The sequence below is a fragment of the Melozone crissalis genome, unplaced genomic scaffold (genome assembly GCF_028551555.1).
Source record: "Melozone crissalis strain CALT ecotype California unplaced genomic scaffold, PUWL_Pcris_2 ptg000063l_1, whole genome shotgun sequence".
Classification (NCBI taxonomy): Eukaryota; Metazoa; Chordata; class Aves; order Passeriformes; family Passerellidae; genus Melozone; species Melozone crissalis.
Window position 1 is genome coordinate 4,768,729 of NW_026535841.1, and position 18,892 is coordinate 4,787,620.

Consider the following 18,892-nt stretch of genomic DNA (forward strand, 5'->3'; position numbering starts at 1 on the left):
TGGGCCCGTCCCTCCGCACCGCCCGTCCCGCCCCCGCCCCGGGCCAATCGGCGTCGCCCGCCCCACGCACCGGCCAATCCCCGCGCGGCCCCGCCGCGCCCGCCCCGCCCTTTCCGCGCCGCCGACCAATGGCGGCGCCTCCCGCCCGCAGCCCCGCCCCGCACGTGCCGCGGCCCCGGGCGGGCCCCGCCGCTCCCGCTCCCGGCCCAGGCAGCGCAAAGGAACGGCGGCGCACTCCGCTCAATGTAAAACCATTTTTTAATTCTAAATCACTTTCACAACAGTGAAAATTAGTGAGGAGGAACGGTAACGCACTAACCGAGCCGTCCGGGCCGTGTGCGGTCGGGTTACGGGAAGGGGTACATACAAAAACACACCAGGGAAAGGGGGAACCAAGCGTTAACACTTTTAGACTATTTCATCCTTGAATTGCCGGAAAATAAGAGCTCTCAGTCATGCTTCTGCAGCCTTCTCCATTATCTCTCTCACTCCTAGATAATGGATAAATCCATTATCTTTCTCACTCCTAGATGGAAATCCCCACCCCCGATCCATTAAAATTCTGGTTTTTAAAATGTATTAATTAAATATATTTCAGTACCTCTTGAATCTATTGCAGTCACTTCTCTATCCTCTTTATGGGATAAAGGCTTCAAAGAGCTACCTTTCTCCTCCCTGCATAACCTCTCAGCATCGAGTTTCTCCGTCCAAAAGGAGAAGGAATCCATCCCTTACCGTCACATGAACCTTCCCTTCCCATCAGCAGATGGTGCTGACTGCGCAGGAGAGGAACCCAAAGCTGCGACATTGTAGGACAACCAAACAAAACAGCCCGTGCTCCTGGGAAGGGCCCCACTTACCAAGTTACACATTGAGAAGAACCCTTTGCCAAAGTTCAGCTACTCACAAGTGTCGCACAGCAAAAGCTGAAGCACCACCTCAACTATAAATAGTTGAGCAATATATTCTGTCAGATTATTGAGTCAGGTATAAATCTGACGTGACAAAACACTGCAGAAGCTTTGCAACATTCTACTTGCCAGATGGAATTTTGGAGGTAGGCAAGTTAAACTTCAGTCATACTCTGTCTTGACACTAAAAGGAAAGAGTTTATAATTACATAAATAAACTTCTATAACAATTAATTAAAAGGTGTCCTGCCCAGGAAACTCTGCCATACACTAAAAATCCCAAGCTACTGAAACAAAGTTTCTATTAATTGATTTGCTTTCAGTTTTTCTGTCTACTGCCAGGGAAGTCACAACATTCATCTTGCAGGAAATCATCATGACTACGAGCGACCGGAATCAAAAAAATCTAAAAACAGTAAGAGAAAAAGAAATGGAATTGCCTAGTCAGAGAAATATGAACTGTTCATCTTGCTAGGGAATCTCTCATACCTGTTTTGAGGGAATCTACACAAATACATCAGGAGTACTCTTTAAAGCTGAATACCCAACAGGATTCCAAAGTGGCTGCAGATTGCTCACCTTCTGCAATATCCCCTCAGCACATTAATGGTTGTGGTCTCCTCCAGCACTTCAAATTAAAATCTTTGGTAGATTTTAGCTGCAGAGACTGTGGTGCTGTAGCTGTCCTGCTGTGGCACGGGAGGGTCTGTGTGCACCTGCAGAGAGAAGGTCTCCAAACGTTCCCTACTGAGCATGTGCCGGCAAAGGCAGGATCTCAGCGCTCCTCCTGTGTCATTTTACAGAATGACAAGTTTTACCTCAAAACTCACGTAAAGATGCCTTTTGTTCCTCTCCCCAGACAAGCTGATCTCAGGCCTGTAATAGGATTTTATCTGGAGTACATGACCTTGTGTAGAAAGTCTCAAAGCCTTGAGGAAGATAAATGTCGCTACAGTGACGAGGTTGGGAGGGGATTATCCAGGAGTGCAGCCCAGGTGCTGCACAGAGCCGGGGAACACAAACAACACTGTTTGTCAGTGAGGAACTGGGCTGGCTCCAGCAGCCCCACCTGGCTCCACAGCCAGAGAATCTTCCAGTGGCTGGCTCCAGCATGCTCAGGCTTTAAAAAATTGCAGCATAAATTTGTATCCCTTCTTCTAACAGCCATGAGAACCATCAGGAAGGGTTTTCCATCACGCTGGGAAATAACAGACGGAAAAGAAACCGGAACCAGTCTCCAGAGCTGGCTCTGCCTGCATCACGTGCTGTGCCCCAGAGAGTCCCAGCAGAGCTGGGGATGATGTCCTGGAGAAGGTCAGATGTTGATGGAGACATTAAACAACATCTGCAGCTCTGGCAGATCCATCGTGGTTGCAAAGCAGGAGATACTGGTCACACTGGAGAAGCTTCCTTACCTGCCCAGTCTGTTGGGATAACTGTGTATCCCACAGGCCTGGTGTCACTGATTGGCACAGGATTTCAAAGCAGCACTCCCTTTTGGAGTGCAGCTCAACGCTAGGCCCATGGTTTGTGGCAGGAACCTGTTGTACAAGATATCTGAGCTGAAATACACTTTTAAACCAATGTTTTAATTACCAACTCTGGTGCAAAATGTGAGATTCCTCATTGTGCTGTGGTACCACCAATTCCTGAAGCCCATAGGTAGCTATGGAACCAGACACCAAGAGGTTTAAAATGGGATGGGGATGCAGTTTGTAACTGTTTCAGTGGCCTTGTTGGTCATGAATATATAGAATAATGGAAAAGACTTATGCAATCAACAGCCAGAACATTATCACCAGTGCCACAAACAGGAAGAGGCGGGAAAGGAACTGCTCATCCACATATTGAGGAGTCCCTGGAACAGCTGGAAAACAGGAAGTAAAAAAAAACAAACAACAGTTCAGCTCCTTCCTTTTCTCTGGGATTGTGTGTATTCTGAATATAGTATATTCATACATTGAAAAATATGCAAAGAATGAATCTGCTTGGTGAGAAAATTGCTACTTCCCACCCTCAGCCTGGCTGGCTGCATGGGCAGATCACAAGGAAGACAAGTATTTCGAAGCAGGACTCCTTAGTTCAGTCCCACCCCCAGCAGATTTTCAGGGGACACTGAACTATAGTTAATAGGGAAGATAATTTGACCCAAGGACAGCACAGGACCATGGCAATGCTGGTGTGATGTGAAGAATGAGTTTGTTCCTCATAATTCCTGTGCCATATGACATGGTGGAAGATTTGCCAGGCATAACCTTCCACAAAGTAAGTTCAGAAAACCCTGGGCAGTAGGTGTTCTTGTCGAAAACAGATTGTTTGTCTACACTGAAGATGGGGAGGAGGTTCTCTAGGGATTACTTCATTGTTAGAGAGCAAGGTCACCCCTTGGAGTAACCCAACTGGTTTTTGTTAATCAAAAACATGAAGTAATTTCACTGGAAAGTTACTTCTTGTAGAATAGAGATGACTGTCTCAGAGATAAATTTCTGAAAAATGAACAATCCTTGCATTCATAATTTTGTGGTACAGAGCACCAATTTAAATTTGTCCTTCTCATCTTTCAGGAAATGGTCCTTTCCTGCTGTTTTTAAAATCTGGGTCTCCTTCATACACCCCTAGTGACTTCTTTTTATTATTATTAGAAAGTCTAGTCCAATTTGTCTCATTTTTCAGGAGAAGTCTGCTGGTGTACCAGAGGAGACATCTGAATTAGAGGAGAATAGTCTCCAGTGCCACTGTTCCTCTGCAGTCACTGGTCTCCCAAGAGGGCCTTTAGCAAATTATATGGAAATTACAAACTTGCTTCTTTTATGAGTCTGTGTACAAAACATACCAGCCACAGACCATGCTCTCTGCAGAGTGTTTTTACCCTCATTTTGTGTTTCTATTGACAACACTGATTACTGTTCAGAATATTTTGCCATTGAGCAGGTTATTTAAGAGTTTGTGAAATGTCTGTGATGGGACAGGAGGAGGATCCGTGGTACCTGGAGGAGGTCGCCCATCGTTTATGTTGAAGGCTGTTGCAAATATACCAAAGGGAAAGGCCCCAATTCCAAAGGACATCTGGAAGCCACCATCACCAAACCCAAAGCCCTGGAATCCCTGCAGAGAACAAAGAACAGAAGACAAAACAGGTACCAATCACTTTGAGCCTATTTCAGAGTATTTTGTGCAGATATTCCCTCTCATTGGCTCTCCCATGGCTGAAGGAGAGCCAAGCTGCCTGGCAACATTCAGTCTGACACACTTCTGTAGATGTCTCCTTAGCTTTCCTGCGTTTAAAATGTTTCAGACAGCAGCAAATTCACCAAGGTTTCTCAAACCAAAGGTTTGAGAAAATGAAAACTAGCAACTGCAGCTCTTGTTTGAGGGCCACAAATTAGGACAGTGTTTCCCAACTGTACCCTTTCTCAACTTAAAGTAGTAGGTATCTGCCAATGTATCAAAATCAACAGAAGGAATTCTATTTAGAATGTCTTAACAATTTATCATGTGTTAACAGTTGTTAGCCATATAGGAAAGGTACTTAAGAAAACAACCTAAATTGCTTTTTGTGATACATGTGCATCAGTTAAACACTCGCTGGAATGATAAATTGCCAGTGGGATGCACAGGAAAACCACAAAAAAATTACCATGGGGACTCAAATTAAGGTGGAAAAATCATCTGGGGCAGGAATGCAAGACACAAGGAAAGGAGGAAAAAAGGAAGTTACAATGCAGTAACACTGACCCCGTGGGATCCAGACTAAAATACCACATCAAGTCAAAAGATAAGTGTCCTGAATTGAGATGAATCTTGCTCTGCAGAAGCAGTGTGCTGTTTGAGAACTGACTGTGTGTGAACCTAGGGGCTTGTGTCATGCCTAACACTGTGGAGAGCCCACAGTTCCATAATCCAGCATTCTGTCCTCTCACCTCAGGATTAAAGCAGTGATACCAGTTCTGGAACACCCTCTGGTTTATCACCACCAACAATGGGAGGACAAAGATGATTTTACTCATATAATAAAAGTTTCTTGGTTGAGCCTTGATTTGAGGAGTTGGGTCTTTTGACCATACTCTTCTCAAGCATTTTGCCACTAACTCTGAGGGACAGCAAAGCTCTCTGTGGCAGGTACAGGATCTGAATAGAACAGCATCACTACTGCCCTGCCTTCATACCCCATCTCTCTGACTTAGAGCAGCACCAGCTGAAAGGTTCAGGTAAGGTACAGGAGCTGATTTAATAAGGCAGCAATGCCCTAGTGAAAGAGAACAGCTGAGCTCCCAGTACATTCAATACAGAAATGCACCTTAATCACACCCTGCAGAGTTGTTTGCTTGAAGCATGAGGGAGACAATCCTCTCCAAGGAGCCCAGGCTGAGTTACATGGAAATGTGCCATTGTTTCATCAGGTCATGCAGTGCTGGAGCACACTGTGGTCTGTCCTACCACCTACTCCCACATCTGCTCCATCTGTGCCAGCTTCTGTTTACATTCACCCTATGTAATCTCCTCAACAAAACCACAGATCCCTCTTCAAATCATGTATCCAACAGATACTGGCTTTCTCTTGCTTCTAGTGCCATGGTACAGTAACATCCCATTGAAATGAGAGAAGCAAGTGTCAGTGTCAAAAATCTAAATTAATACGTGGATTAATGACACGTAAGTTTTGACAGAAATATACTTGCACAAAGAATTTTCAAAGCAAAGCAAAGTGTTCCATGTATTTAAATGTGGAGAACAATAAGTATGAAAAACTTTTCCAGTGGTAGCACACTGGGCTGTGTTCATGAAGCATGATCCAAGTTGGGCTGTTCTTTGGGATGCTAAAGGTACCACAGGAATGGAGCTCTGCCACAGCACAGCTATCAATGATTCATGAACAACCAGCTGGAGTTGTTGAGAAGAGCAGGATGTGTAAGGTGCAGGATCCTCATGCAGCTTCTCTCACACACATTATGTCCTCCAGGATGAATAAATACCACTCAGGCTCATTTGATCACTCACCCCTCTGTTCTCTGGTTCAGGTCTCTGTCCTTGGGGTCGTGGTGGAGTTTTCTCTCTGCAGGAAGTTGTGAAATTAGCTCAAGTGCAAAGACATGTGACAACAGTATCTGCACTAGACTGGCTAATAATCAGAACCACCATAAAAGACAATCTCCTGACAGTGTCCAGGGGCCATCCAGCAGGGCTGGAGCAGTGTGTGAGAGCGCCAACAGCAGCTTTGGTCCTTGAGCAGCACATAAAGCTGCACTTTTGAATCATAAATACCCACTGCAAAGACTAAAAACTGAGGATGTGAACATTTAATATAAGCTTCTCTGGTCAGACAACAATCATTGCAACCTGCCACTTGTAACTGATAATTAACACTTGATTCAAATTAAAATGAATTGCCAGTAGAACAAGAAATGTGAACAAATCCAGGCCCTGAAAAAAGCCAGAAATATTTGGCAGGAATATCAGATCTATGTCTTTTGACAAAGTATTTAAAATTGTGAATCCAGCACTTTACATTTTAACCTTAAGACCCTAAACTAAAGTTTCATCTTTAATTTTCAAATGAAAATAGTTGCATTGAGCTTTCTTACCTGGGGTCCTGCTGCCCAGTGCTGCCTCTTCCATAGAGAGGAATAACTTTATCTCGACTGATTCCTGCTTTGCATACAGGACACACTTGTCTGTTTGGCCTGGTCTCTAGCCACTAAAAGAAAGGAAATTATAAGAAAACTACTAAAATACCACAAAAATAACTATGCAAACCTCATTTGCAGCCAGGCAGAAAGACTTTAGCAATTTCTCACAAAGTTCTGGAGCAAAACATTTTAGTAAGTGCCAAGTGCTCCCCAAAGTGGAGTTGGCACTTTGGCTGTTGTTCTGGTGGGAACAACTTGCTGATGTGGACACATTCAGATCTGCACTGGAGTAAAATAAGAAATAAAGAGTGTGAGCAGTCCTGCAAAGGCCAAGGGCTAGCACAGATGGCCTTCCTGTCATCCACCTTCTCTATAATGGCACCACAATGTAAAACACTATGTATGCAAAGACAAGTACACTCAGCACTTAAACCTGCAAACTAAACCCTGCAAGCTCCAACAGTAATTGTACCAAAACTGCAATTATGCAGGGCTTAAGAAACTCAAAAGTGGAGGCAAGTGGAACAGAATCTAAGTTTTCTTGTTGCTCAAAGAGCAGATTGCAAGCTGTTGCACATTAAGCTGCATGAGCAGGTTGTGACTGCCCTGGAGAGAAAAGCACATTTGAAAAGAGGGGGATACTCCAGAGAACCAAGGGCTTTATTGAGCAACTGGAGCTGATGAAAGACAAAGTAAAAGAAAACCTGTCTTACCTGGTGTAAACAAGGCCAACTGTGAGCATTCCCAGGACAATTTGTTCACAGAGCAGAAAAAGGGAGGAAAATAGAATTAGTTACTGAACTCTATATGACAAATGTGCAGTGTACAGGGATAGTGCAGCTTGGTGACAACAGAATCCTGGAATCCAGCTGGGCCAGTTCTGCAGCCTCCCATCAAAACCATTTTTGCAAACACAGCCCAAGACTGATCTCCACTGGTTTTTTTTTCAGGTTACACAATCTAAATTCTTAATGTGGTTCTGTGCATCTCCCACTCCTGAGTCCTCATCCATACCAAAGGCCCAGACAGAGCTGCATTAATCTCAGGGTTTATTGTACAAATTTTCTCTTCTGATACCATGAAAAACTATCCCAGAGCCAAGATGAACAAGTTGTCAGTAATGAGACTTAAAGGATCTTAGAAATTGAGCTGAAACATCAGCCACATTCACAGAATCATGGAATAACTAAGGCTGGATGGTACCTCAGGTACCCTCCAGTCCAACCCGATGCTCAGAGCAGGGTCAGCTATTGAGATCAGACTCAGTTGCTCATGGCAAAGAAATTCCCATTAAACAGATTAAATTGCTATAGCAAATTAAAAAAAGGTCAAAGACAAACAAGCTACAAGATAAAACTGCTAAATAGCCATCTGCTTTCACAATGGTCACAATAACACCATTCAGACAAGACACCTGGCACTTTAAGGGTTCCATTACTCCAAATCCTTTTGTGCAATATTTTAATGTTATTTTATCTTAACATGCCCTAAGCCAGTGATTTTCCATCTCCCCAAATAAAATCCTATATTTTCAGATGTTATGTATATTTACACAGGAGAAAAACACTTTCAGGCTTCTTTTAATCAAAGATTTAGCCCACTGTGTAAAATAAACTCCAACCCACCCACATTTGGCCATGTTAATCCTTAACTTCTTCACATTCAAGAAGGGGTATATTCAAACCAAGTTACCCACATCAGAAATTCTGCACATATATCTGTGCTGTACATTACTTCTAAGTCAAATTAAAAAGTTCCTAACACAAGTGCAATATCATGGGAAAAGAGAAATTGCCCATATGTAAAAGCTTATTGCCTATTTTTTTATGGTTTCAAAGGAAAAAAGAGCAAGCCGGGAGGAGAAACTACAATTTGGCGTACAGAACCCAGATGGATATCCAGGTTTAGGTAGGCAGAGGTCAGAATGGAATTTAGGTCTAAAGAACATATCTGTGCTAGGCCAGACAGCACAAATAAAATAACACACATAAGCAAACAGTATCAATGAGCACTGAACTGTCTGTGGGGTGCTTGTTTGTTTGCTTTTACACAATAATCCAGCAGTACAGGGAGTTTAGGACACAGGAAACTCACTCCCTGGAATACAAGCAAAGAAAAGCAGCTGAGGAGCAAACCCAAGCTCCTCCTAAACCAAACCCACAGTCCCTCCTCTAGAATGACAAACACCCCAGGTTTTTATGGGATCAGACAATGGTGTTCTGGCTGGTGTGTGGGGCTGCAGCACTTACCAAAAGAGGTGCCCACACAAGCTGATAACTGCATCCTTGGCAGTGTCTAAACAGATGTTGCATTCAAAAGTGTTGTCCTGATTAGTGCTGTCCCCAGAGCCATTACTGCTGCTGCTGCCACTGGTCCCTCCAGTACTGGAGCTCTTTGTTGATGCAGAAGCTGTGGGTCCTTTGCTTGCCATCCTCAAGGACTGCCCAAACAAAGTCAAGAAAATTTTCCTCTTGGAATCCTAGCTGTGAGAAAGGGAAAAACCAAACAAAGCTAAACAATTATTGGCATTATGAACATTGCATTCTGGCCCCATTCCAAACTGGTAGTGACTTATCTAAGAAGCTCTTGAATCTTGTTGTTGATGGTTTTAGTTTAACGCAGCCAAGAGGGATCTTTTTTTAGAGACTAAGCTACTTTACAGTCCCATAGTGTGACCTGTATTTTACTGTCACTGATAAGCATCCACAGCCAAAACAACCCCCCTGTATTTTCTCATAAATGCCATTTCCTGTAAGGAGAATGAGCTCCCCATGCTCTTCCAAAATTCAACACAACTTATAACTGAGAGTGCAGTCAGAAGCAGAATTTAATCATGAAGTAATTCACAGTTTGAACAGACTGACAATGCAGAGTTTTAAGTTCTATGTTCATTAGTTTGGAATATTAATGACAATAATGGCAAGCAAAGGTGGCTTAGAACTTGAATTCTCTCCTGAGCAGTATATAGGTGCTATCACAGCAGTACTGAAATGACTATCAAACATTTCTAGTAATTTCAAACTATTAAACATTTCTAATCTAGTAGTAAGGTAGCAATGCAGAAGTGTTGAAAATTTTACCTTAACGTGCTTGAATTTTTCTACCATGCTTTTGTCTCTCATTAACATAATCATATTTACCAAAGAACAGCATTTATTTTATTTCAGTAGCAACAACCTCTACAGTGTAATTCCTTGATATATAAATTCCACAATACCTAAAAATTTGAGACTCAGCACAAGGCATTTGCACTTCTAGAAATACTTTCACCAGTGCAAGATTTGTGATGCAAGAACTAAGAGAGTTTCAGTAGCTACAGAAATTAATTCACTAAAATACAAATGTTTAAAATGTTTCACTATGCTTTTCATCAAACTAACATCCATGCATGTTGAAGTTGCAGGAACAGGAATACTTAGATAAAGCTGTGAGAAACAAACAGGTGATTCAGATTATCTGAACTTTTTGCAAATGTACAAACATTGAAGCATTTTCAAAAGGCAACCTGAATTTTTCAGAAGATAATTTCTTCTCCAACTTACCCCCCAAGCACTAAAGGCTTTCCTTAGTGTTGCCTCTCTGTAGCAGAGCTGCAGCTCAGGGGCAGGGCAGCAAACTAAAGCCTCAGGATCTCCAGCTGTTATTGCCAACAGCTTTTTTCCTACAACACAATCCCACCGCACAGCCAGGAAAGCATCACACCCAGACCTTGTGAAGTATTGCAGCAAAGCCTCAGTTACAGCAGGTGAAATCTATCTCTGCAGAGCTTTTTCACTCCGTTACATCATTTTGCACAGTGTCCCAGAAGGGCAGATTTGTATTCACAGATGCTGCACTTCACCATAGGCTGCTTTCAGTAGTGCTGACTCTGAGCATTTCACACCATGACTCCATTTACACTCAGTTCCTTGTACAAAATTAAAATCTATGTTAGAGCAAGGCAGATGGAAATGCTGCCAACCTACAAACTGTATGCCAAGGACACTTGGATTTTTCACACATCCTTACAACCAGAATCTTCAGCCTGTCTTGCTCAGTAGTTGAAGTGAAAACTTATCAACTTGGACCTTTATATATTATTATAAAAATTGAGAAAACCTCCTTAAAACTGTAAAAAAAATTGAGAAAACCTCCTTAAAACACACTGTAAAAAATACTGCATCCCTTTATGGAACAGTCACAAGAAACAGCTTGACATGTAACACAAGGAAAAGAAGTGTACAAGAGGCAAATAAATAAATAAATTCCGAGTCCCTAATACCAATGTGGAAAAAAAGTTCCTTTTTCCAAATTAAATTCTGTATATTAACACAATAAATCTGAAGACTTATCAAAAGATAAAATCTGTATCTCCACAAAAACTTACTGAAAACCCCCTCAGTTTTAGTAACTACAACAAATAAATAAAATGTTATGAAGAAGGATGACAAAGAAATCCAGAGAGATATCAGTAATGATATGGAATAAAGATGGCTGAGACAGAAGAAAGATTAAATGACATCATGCAACAGGCACTGAATCTCCTTGCCTAGAACAGGTCATTCCTTAATCTCTGCTGGGAATCCTCTCCTAAGTATTTGTTCACTGGCTGAAGGGGCCCAGTGACCTGTTAGGACATAACCAATGTAAAATATCAAAACCATAGCCAAATGCAACAGTAAAAATAATAAAAGCCTTCTCACACATTTGATTTTATCCCTGGAATATCCCAGTTTAACATAACTGGTCTGTAACAGGTGCTGCTGGACTCTGTACATCTGCACATATACAAAGAGGCAAATGTGGAACAGCTTCCAGGAGCTAAATTTACATTTGATAATCACATATTGTGTAGCTTGTGAGTGTATTCTGAATTCTAAAGTACAAATTCAACTGCAAATGGAACTTGTTCTGAGTGCAGAATGAGCTCAAAATTGAACAGTCACTCAAACTTCTTGAACTCTGAGACAAAACTCTCCAGGGGAAAAAAACCAACAAACCATAAGCAAATCACAAACTAAAAAAATCAACAACTAACACAACAGACCAAACCAACCCAATTCTCAATTTGCTTTAGAGTTTGGGAGGAAAACTGTGAATACACTGGGATAGAACATGACTTCTGGGGTTAAGTAAACACAATTGAGGGATGCCAGTCAAGGTTTGCTACAAACTTATCCTCCAGATCAGGTCTCCAAATCAACCCAGGAGGCATGATGAGCAACAAACAAAACAAGGGAAAGGATATAAAAATCAGCTGATACCTAACTGCAGGCATTCAGAGAGCTTGTCTTTTTCTTATTTCTTTGCTCTCTACATATTTACAGGAAAATGGTATCTTTGTTTCATAAAAGCCATCTAGATTAGCTGTTTATTTTCTTCAAACCACAATCCCTATGTTATATCCCAACAGGTTGTTCTGAAAAATGACTGACCTTTACTACCTCCAAGAATCAAGAGTGGCAGCAGATGAACAGTTAAGAAACAAGGAACTAATCTGCAAGTAGGCTTCCAAAATAAACACAGAAACCTGGCGGAGCATGAAGACATGGAAGTGGAGGTACCTGAGAGGGTGGAGCTCCAAGAGGAGCTGGAATTGTGTGGTGACAGCTGAGAGCACAGGAGATCCACGGCAGGAGTAAGTGCAGGGGCCTGGGAATGTCCATGTGCTGGGTACAGATCTCACTAACAGCCAGTAAAAAAGAAATTTCCCTCTAATATTTTAAAAACTTCACCTGTAAATCTACTGCTCACCAGGAAAGCACGAGCTGAGTGGTACTGTCAAAGATCACACTCCTGAACTCAGCCAGTGACTGCATTTGCCAAAGTTCACTGCCCAGACCTCAAAACACAGCAAAAACACTTCAGGACAGCCTAGGAGTTTTCACCATAAGTTAAGGTACACAAAAAAAATCTGCTGGAAACAGCAGGTGAACATTAATTCAACCTGGGAAAGGCAAAGAGGGAGGATAAATTAGAAGCTAATTCCACCTATACAAAACAGTCCTGGAATACGTGTTCACAGCATGACATGAGGATGTCTCAAGTATTTAATTTTTTCCATGAACAATGAGAAAAAGTTCTGGTGAGGATATAGAAGTCTGGTTAGTTTATTAACAAAACCCAAAGTTTGTTCCTCTTTGCCAAAACAATGAAATAACAAGAGCAGCACTGTTGGATGTCAATTCCACAGGAAAGACCCTTTTCCATATTTCTTTCCTAATGAATTTTATTTTAGCTAAGATTACTGAAATTTAAATAATCCAAATCTAGTTTGTTTACGAAACAAGTTCTGATTTAGTTCCTGAACCTTTCACAGTTTAAATCAAAAAGAAGATCTGTCAGCGTATTTTTCTTATCCCTAAGGTAATAGTGTCATTTTCTGACACTTAAAAATATTTACAAAAGGAATATTCACATTAGAAATTCAATTTAAATCTAAAACTACTACTGAGAGTTTATAAAAATATGCCCACTCATAAGTTTAACAATCTTGAGACTTAACATATTACAATTGCCTGGGCTTCAAGTACAACCAGGTAATCTTAGCTGAAAATTGCTGACAGTGTCTAGAAGAAAGTGCACTGACTTCTTGACAGTCATTTTAGATATTTTAAATAACACATGACTGTCCTGTTGTTAATCATTAAATACGTATTTATCTCTCAGTACTTTTTTACTCTTCTCTGTCCCCCAAACACGTTACATTTTAACTCCTTGGAAACATTTCTCAAGTTCATCTTTCCACCTCCTGTAAGCTGTACAGCATTGGGCACCTGCTTCTTAATACCACCACAAAGTGGTCCCAAAACACGAATTCATGAGCTCCCTTGCTCTTGCCAAAGCAGCCATTTGCCTCCCAGCCCTGCCTGGCCTGGTTTCATTAACTGGGATTCTGCAATGCACGGCTGTGTTACAGGCAGTGCTGCCAGGGCCCAGCTCAGGTGTTTCAGGAACACCGAGGAGTCCGCGTTCCTTGTAAATGCAAACTGAAAAACCCCCAGCGATTAAAGCAATTGCTTACTTTTTAATCAGTTCCATAAAGGTTTAATATAGACTCCAAAAAGAATCTTTCAACAAAGATTTTATCCTCTTACCTCACAAAGTCCAAAGGAAAAAAAAAAGGAATATAACCAGTTGGGTAATGCTGCCCCATGGTTTTTCTGTGTGAGACAGACGTGCCTGGCTAATCCAGGTTAGCAGCAAACGTAAAAATATCAAATACAACAGTTATTATATACAACAGACGTGATTTAAGAAGAAGCGAGCATTAATATATGAACAATTCCCAAAATATAACCAATGTCATGCCCCAGCAGCTGACACCTCGCGCCATACCCCGAGCCAGAGCCAGCGGGGCCGGCCCCGCGCAGCGCACACCGGGCACCTGCGGCCCGGGAACGGCGCTTCCGAGGCAAACCCCGGCGGGCAGCGCTGGGCCGCGGAACGGAGCTCGGGGAACCCGCGGAACGGAGCTCGGGGAACCCGCGCCGGGCCCGCCGGGGGCTCCGCGGCTCCAGAGGCACCGGGCGAGGCCGGGGCTCCCGCAGCGTCCCCGCCCCGCTCGGCTGCAGCGGGCGCAGGCGGCTCCGGCCCGGCCTCGGAGCCGCAGCCCGGCCCGGCCGCCCCCACTGCCCTCCGCCCCGCCCGGCCCGGCCCGGTCCTGCTCACCGGCGGGTCCCCGCAGCGCCCGAGCCGAGCCGCCGCTCCGCCGGGCCCCGTCACCTGACCGGCCGGAAGCGCGGCCGGCGGAAAGGCCCGGCCCCCGCCCCACCGAGCGCCACGGCTCCGCCAACCGGGCCGGGGGGGCCGCGGGCAGCGACAGCCGCTCGCCGGGCCCCTCCTCACCTCGGGCTCCTCCGGGGCGAACGGGCCGCGCTGCTCCGCCCCGCCGCGACCCTCGGCTCTGCGGGCGTGGGCGGCTCGGCTGCCCGGAGCGGTGGGGCCGCGTCCAAACGGCGGCCGCGGGGACTGCGAGAGATTCGTAGCGAATGCTCGGCCCCAGCAGGAAGGGAGAACAGGCAAGGAGGGACGGAAAAGGAAGGAAGGACGGAAAGGGAAGGAAGGAAGTTTGAGGGAAGCAAATTGTTGACTTACGAGTGTAGAGAGCTAAGGATCTGAGCTGAGAAACAGATTCAGGATGGAAAGAATCTGAACTGAGAAACTCCAGGATGGAAACAGAGAGTTTGATAAAGGTATTTAGAGCTTGATAAAGGTATTTATACAGTTGTGAGAAACCAAAGTAACAGAGGGACCAAAGTGAGGGAGAGGAGGTGACCTGCCCGGGAAGGCTCTTCTGGATGGTTTGTTCCAGCTCTGAGGACTCCAAGGTACAAGACAGCCCAAAATTACGTGTTCTTTTACACAGTGGAGGACGGGTGAATCCTAAACCAAGGTCTTTCTCTAAAAAAGGTGAATTTTATGAAGGAACAGTGAAGAAACAAAGGGAAGCCAGTGCCAAGAAAGAGCCTAATATTGTCATGGATATTGTCAGTGGCGTGTCTGCTGCCAGGCGGCCTGAGCCTGCACAGCTCTAGTGGGAGGGTTGGAAGGTGCAAACCAGGGGGTATCCAGCAGGACAAAAACATTTATACGGAGTCTTCCTGCTGCTTTCAGCAGCACGTAGGAATACACAAAGCAGTCCTACCTGCAGAGCAGCGAAAATCTCCAACAAAGCAGCTCTCTCGTTTTCAGCCTGTCAGCTTCTACATCCAACAAAAATTTTCATGTCAGTGTAGTAACAGATTAGAAAGTTATCAGGGCCCCAAGGACACGAACCGTATCCTCCAGAAGCTCATTAAAACAGAGAGAGTTTGTGAAAGTCGGTTATGGGAGCCGGACTACAGCTCCCGGCATGCCTTGCGACCGGACTACAGCTCCCGGCATGCTCCGCGGCCGGACCACAGCGCCCAGCGTGTCCCGCGCTCGCAAGATGGCGGCGCCCAGGGGCGGCTCGGGCCCGGACAGCGACAGCGGCTCGGACTCGGAGAGCGGTGGGGAAGCGGCCGCGCGGTTCCGGGAGGCTGCCTGGGACTGCCCCGCCCTGGCGGCGGCGCGGGCGGAGCCGCACAGCGGTGAGAGGCGGCGGACAGGCTGGGCTCTGCTCCCCCGCTGCGGCGTGCCCTCCCCTCTGTTCCCCGCCCCGCCGCTCCGGTCCGGCCCCTCTGCGGCTCCTCCTGACCCGCGGGGATCTCTCTGTGCCGCGGGGCCGGTGTCAGAAGTGAAGGGGGCTCTGCCCGGCCTTCCCGAGCCCATGTCCGGCCTCCAGCCGGGCCCAGAGCCCCCTCCCGTCAGTCCTGGCCTGAGGGAAGTTCCCCTTTCCCCTCACAGCTGTTCCCCCCGCAGCTCCCCAGGGCTGCCTTGCAGGCATTGCTCTGTAGGCTCTAACATACAGAGTTCATTGCTCACTGTGCTCTAACAGTGCCTGACGGGGGTCACAGAGGTCCTGGCCGCAGGTCTCTAAATGAGCCTTTGCTGCTTTCTTTTCAGGGGGCTTTAGAAAGGATCGGTTGCAGCCTAAAGATCAGCCAAGCCTGAGGTATTTTTGCTCTTGGTTTCAGACTTAATGTTTCTCTAAAGAAAAAATTAATGTGTAATATATATGCTGCATCTACTTTGTACCTTGTGATACTTTGTACTGAAAGGGGAAGTTTTTGTCTGGGGCATTAATCCAACCATAATATGAAATGATGTTTAAATCTGAACAGAATTATGTTTTTAAGGGTTTGGGTGAGAGGCCCAGATGTTCCTGGCCTCAAAAGAGATAATCCTTGTTCTTATTTCAAACGGGCGTGAGGCAATCGGCCGCCAGGAGGGTGACAATGAGCTCCAGACAACTCCAGAGTTCAGAGCACACGTTGCAAAGAAACTGGGGACCATGCTAGACAGGTATGCAAGGCTTGAAACCTGTGTTCTGTGGGTCAGTTACACTGATGTGTTTGTGTGCTAAACCGAGGAAATTCAACATCTTGTCTCCTTCATGCCTGTATTAAGTACAAACTTCCAATATTCTGTGACCTAACCTTGCTGATCTGCTGTGCCCATCTGATCAAAACTCTCTGTGCAGCACTGCTTGTCTCCATTTGCCTCTGTGGTGAACATCTTGTGGGGAGAAAAGAGACTTCCATCATGTAAAGGCTGGCAGAAGAATCTGCTTTGTTCTTACAACCTACACCAGCACCTGATTCAGGGCTGTGCTGGCAGAATGCCTGGTGCTGGGCTGCCACTCTGTCTGTTGTGCAAGTATGGCCCTGGAGAACTGGAATTCCTGCTGTTCAGAGCTGGCTTTAGAAATGCTGGTTTTAAACTGTTCTTGTGGCTTGCACTGCTGAGGAGAGAGGGCCTGCTCTGCTCTGGAAACAGGGAGCTGAGGCAGCCTCACTAACAGGAAAAGATCTATGCAACATCTCCCTCTAGTCTTGTTTCCCAGAAATACCCAACTGTAGCTCAGTTTGCACAAACCTGTCTGAGATCTGACTGGGGTTTTCTGTTTAGTTTCATCACTGTCTTGAAGGACTCATCAGGACCATCCCAGACTTCACTGGCACAGTCTGACTCTGAGGATGATGGTGAGTTCCAGGCTCAGCCATTGTGGCTGTTTGTGATTGTTAACTGCTGACAGGTGGGGTGGATCCTGTCCATCACCAGCTGTACCTCCAAGTGACAAATAAACATTTGCACTGAAAGAATTCCTGGTGCTGTCTGTGAGGGTTGTGGTGCTGTCTGTGAGGGCTGTTACTCTGCAGCTTTGACCTCTGTGCCCCAAGTCCTCCCAAATAATTGCTGTCAAGCACTGTGGAAATACAGAAACAGCACTGAGCCTTCCAGGGAAACAGCAGTTGATTGCTTCCCCCTCTGTTTTATATTCTGCTTAAAACCTCCCTTTCCACACTTCAGGTTTTCGCCTCTTCTCTTCCTCTGTCCCTGGAGACTGTGGGAAGCCAGAGCCTTGCCCTGCAGCCAGGAGGAGGAGGCCAGTTAGCTCCAGGTGAGGTGCTGAAGGCTGCTCTGCTCCTCAGTACTGCTGCATCCCACATTTCACAGGCAGCTGGGACTCCCACAAGGGAATAGGAAGGTGAAGAGCTTGAGAAGTGTGTATTTATGACTCTTATATTTGACTAGACCAGAATTTTGTTTCTTTTTTATTGCTGGGGAATGAGAAATGTTTGTGGGGGATTTTCTTTCCCCTCCTAGTGTATGTAAAGAACACATTGGCCTTCAGACTGGTTAAATGCAACCTGTAGGTGTGGGAGCCCCAGAGCCATTGGGTGTTTGTTGTGTGTTCTCATCTCAGATTTCTCTGCTGTCCAAGTTTTGGGTGAATTCAAGGCAGAAGTGCACCACAACTTCCTTCCCTCTTGTTACCTTTGCAGTGACACTGACAGTGACCAAGAGTGGCAGAGGTGCCAGGAGGCTGCTGTGTCAGCTGCAGATATTCTGAAGCAAAGTGCTTTCCCTGCATTGTCCCAGGATCAGAGTCAGGGCTCTGTAGAGCCCAACCAGAAAAAGAAGAAGAAGAAGAAGAAGAAAATTAGGAGAGAGAATAATATTCAAGAGAAAATAATAGACCCAGCAGAGTGTGACCAGATCTGCAAAGATTTGCCTCGGCCGGTGTCTGCAAATGGCCAGCAGGAGAGACAGAACAGCAATCACAGAGAGAACTCTGTGCTGCCAGGAGCTGTGAAGAAGAAAAAGAAGAAGAAAAAAGAATGATGATTTTGCTCTGCAAACAGCAGGTGGTTGTGATGGGTGAAGGAAACTGAAAGAAAACCTAACAACAGGAGTTGCTGCAGATGAGGGAAAATTAATTGGCAAAGCGTCTGTTCTGCAAGCTCAGTGGCCTGAGAGACTAATTAAGGGACTTCCTGTGCTCCTGTGTCCCCGAGGAAGGGAACATTGTTCTCCTCACACAGCAGTTGGCTGTGCTGCTGCTTATGAAGGGATTAAATGCTGTGCCAGACGTGCATGGCAGAGGGATGTGCTCAGAGCTGCATTCCTCCTGCTCTGTCCCTTCACATCTGAAACCCTTCTGCAGAAAGTGTGAGATGAATTCCATTTGGTTTACATGGCAACAGGTGATCAACTGCATTTTCTCTTTGCCTCCTTGTAGACTACTAAGAATAGCTCCAGCCTGTGGGAGACTCATTTATCAAAAGCATCCTGTCAGAAATCAGGGCCCCTTATTTTTTCCCTGCAAACATCATAACAATCTGTTTTTGAAACCTGCTGTGTTACTAATCCCTCTGCAATCTGCACCTCTCCAGGAACCCTGCACATGAGCAGTGTGTGGTGAGCTGATTTCAGGGTTGGTGTGAATGCATCCTACTGTTCCACTTGTCTCTGTTGATGGTTTTTTTTTTCATGTATAGGGTTTTT

At 45.2% G+C, this 18,892-nt stretch overlaps 3 protein-coding genes across 5 annotated transcripts in view; 2 read left to right on the forward strand and 1 right to left on the reverse strand.

Moving 5' to 3' along the window:
- The window catches only part of PATZ1 (POZ/BTB and AT hook containing zinc finger 1), a 115,053-nt gene that overhangs the window by 68,240 nt on the left and 27,921 nt on the right, over nucleotides 1-18,892 (forward strand). The gene's annotated exons all lie outside the window — the stretch shown is intronic.
- RNF185 (ring finger protein 185) lies at nucleotides 241-14,456 on the reverse strand. The gene is made up of 7 exons (XM_054288618.1): nucleotides 14,366-14,456; nucleotides 8,788-9,021; nucleotides 7,252-7,270; nucleotides 6,494-6,606; nucleotides 5,910-5,964; nucleotides 3,899-4,016; nucleotides 241-2,778 (listed from the first exon to the last, which is right to left on the reverse strand). Exons 2-7 carry the CDS (start codon nucleotides 8,967-8,969, stop codon nucleotides 2,681-2,683), a joined length of 585 nt encoding a protein of 194 aa, XP_054144593.1. The 5' UTR covers nucleotides 8,970-9,021; nucleotides 14,366-14,456; the 3' UTR covers nucleotides 241-2,680.
- On the forward strand, nucleotides 15,450-18,451 carry CUNH12orf43 (chromosome unknown C12orf43 homolog). The gene is made up of 6 exons (XM_054288616.1): nucleotides 15,450-15,591; nucleotides 16,007-16,054; nucleotides 16,306-16,405; nucleotides 17,012-17,085; nucleotides 17,414-17,504; nucleotides 17,890-18,451. The coding sequence occupies exons 1-6, from the start codon at nucleotides 15,450-15,452 to the stop codon at nucleotides 18,227-18,229; spliced, it is 795 nt and encodes a 264-aa protein (XP_054144591.1). The 3' UTR covers nucleotides 18,230-18,451.

What these genes read in the sequence shown, in the direction of transcription:
- RNF185 (XM_054288618.1), bottom strand. Translation starts at nt 8,969, where the DNA reads ATGGCAAGCAAAGGACCCACAGCTTCTGCATCAACAAAGAGCTCCAGT. An exon ending in ACTGGGCAGCAGGACCCCAG is followed by an intron (nt 5,965 to 6,493) that starts GTAAGAAAGCTC and finishes AACTTCCTGCAG; the next exon opens with AGAGAAAACTCCACCACGAC. An exon ending in CGATGGGCGACCTCCTCCAG is followed by an intron (nt 2,779 to 3,898) that starts GTACCACGGATC and finishes CCTGTTTTCCAG; the next exon opens with CTGTTCCAGGGACTCCTCAA.
- CUNH12orf43 (XM_054288616.1), top strand. Translation starts at nt 15,450, where the DNA reads ATGGCGGCGCCCAGGGGCGGCTCGGGCCCGGACAGCGACAGCGGCTCG. An exon ending in CTGGGGACCATGCTAGACAG is followed by an intron (nt 16,406 to 17,011) that starts GTATGCAAGGCT and finishes TTTTCTGTTTAG; the next exon opens with TTTCATCACTGTCTTGAAGG. An exon ending in AGGAGGCCAGTTAGCTCCAG is followed by an intron (nt 17,505 to 17,889) that starts GTGAGGTGCTGA and finishes TTACCTTTGCAG; the next exon opens with TGACACTGACAGTGACCAAG.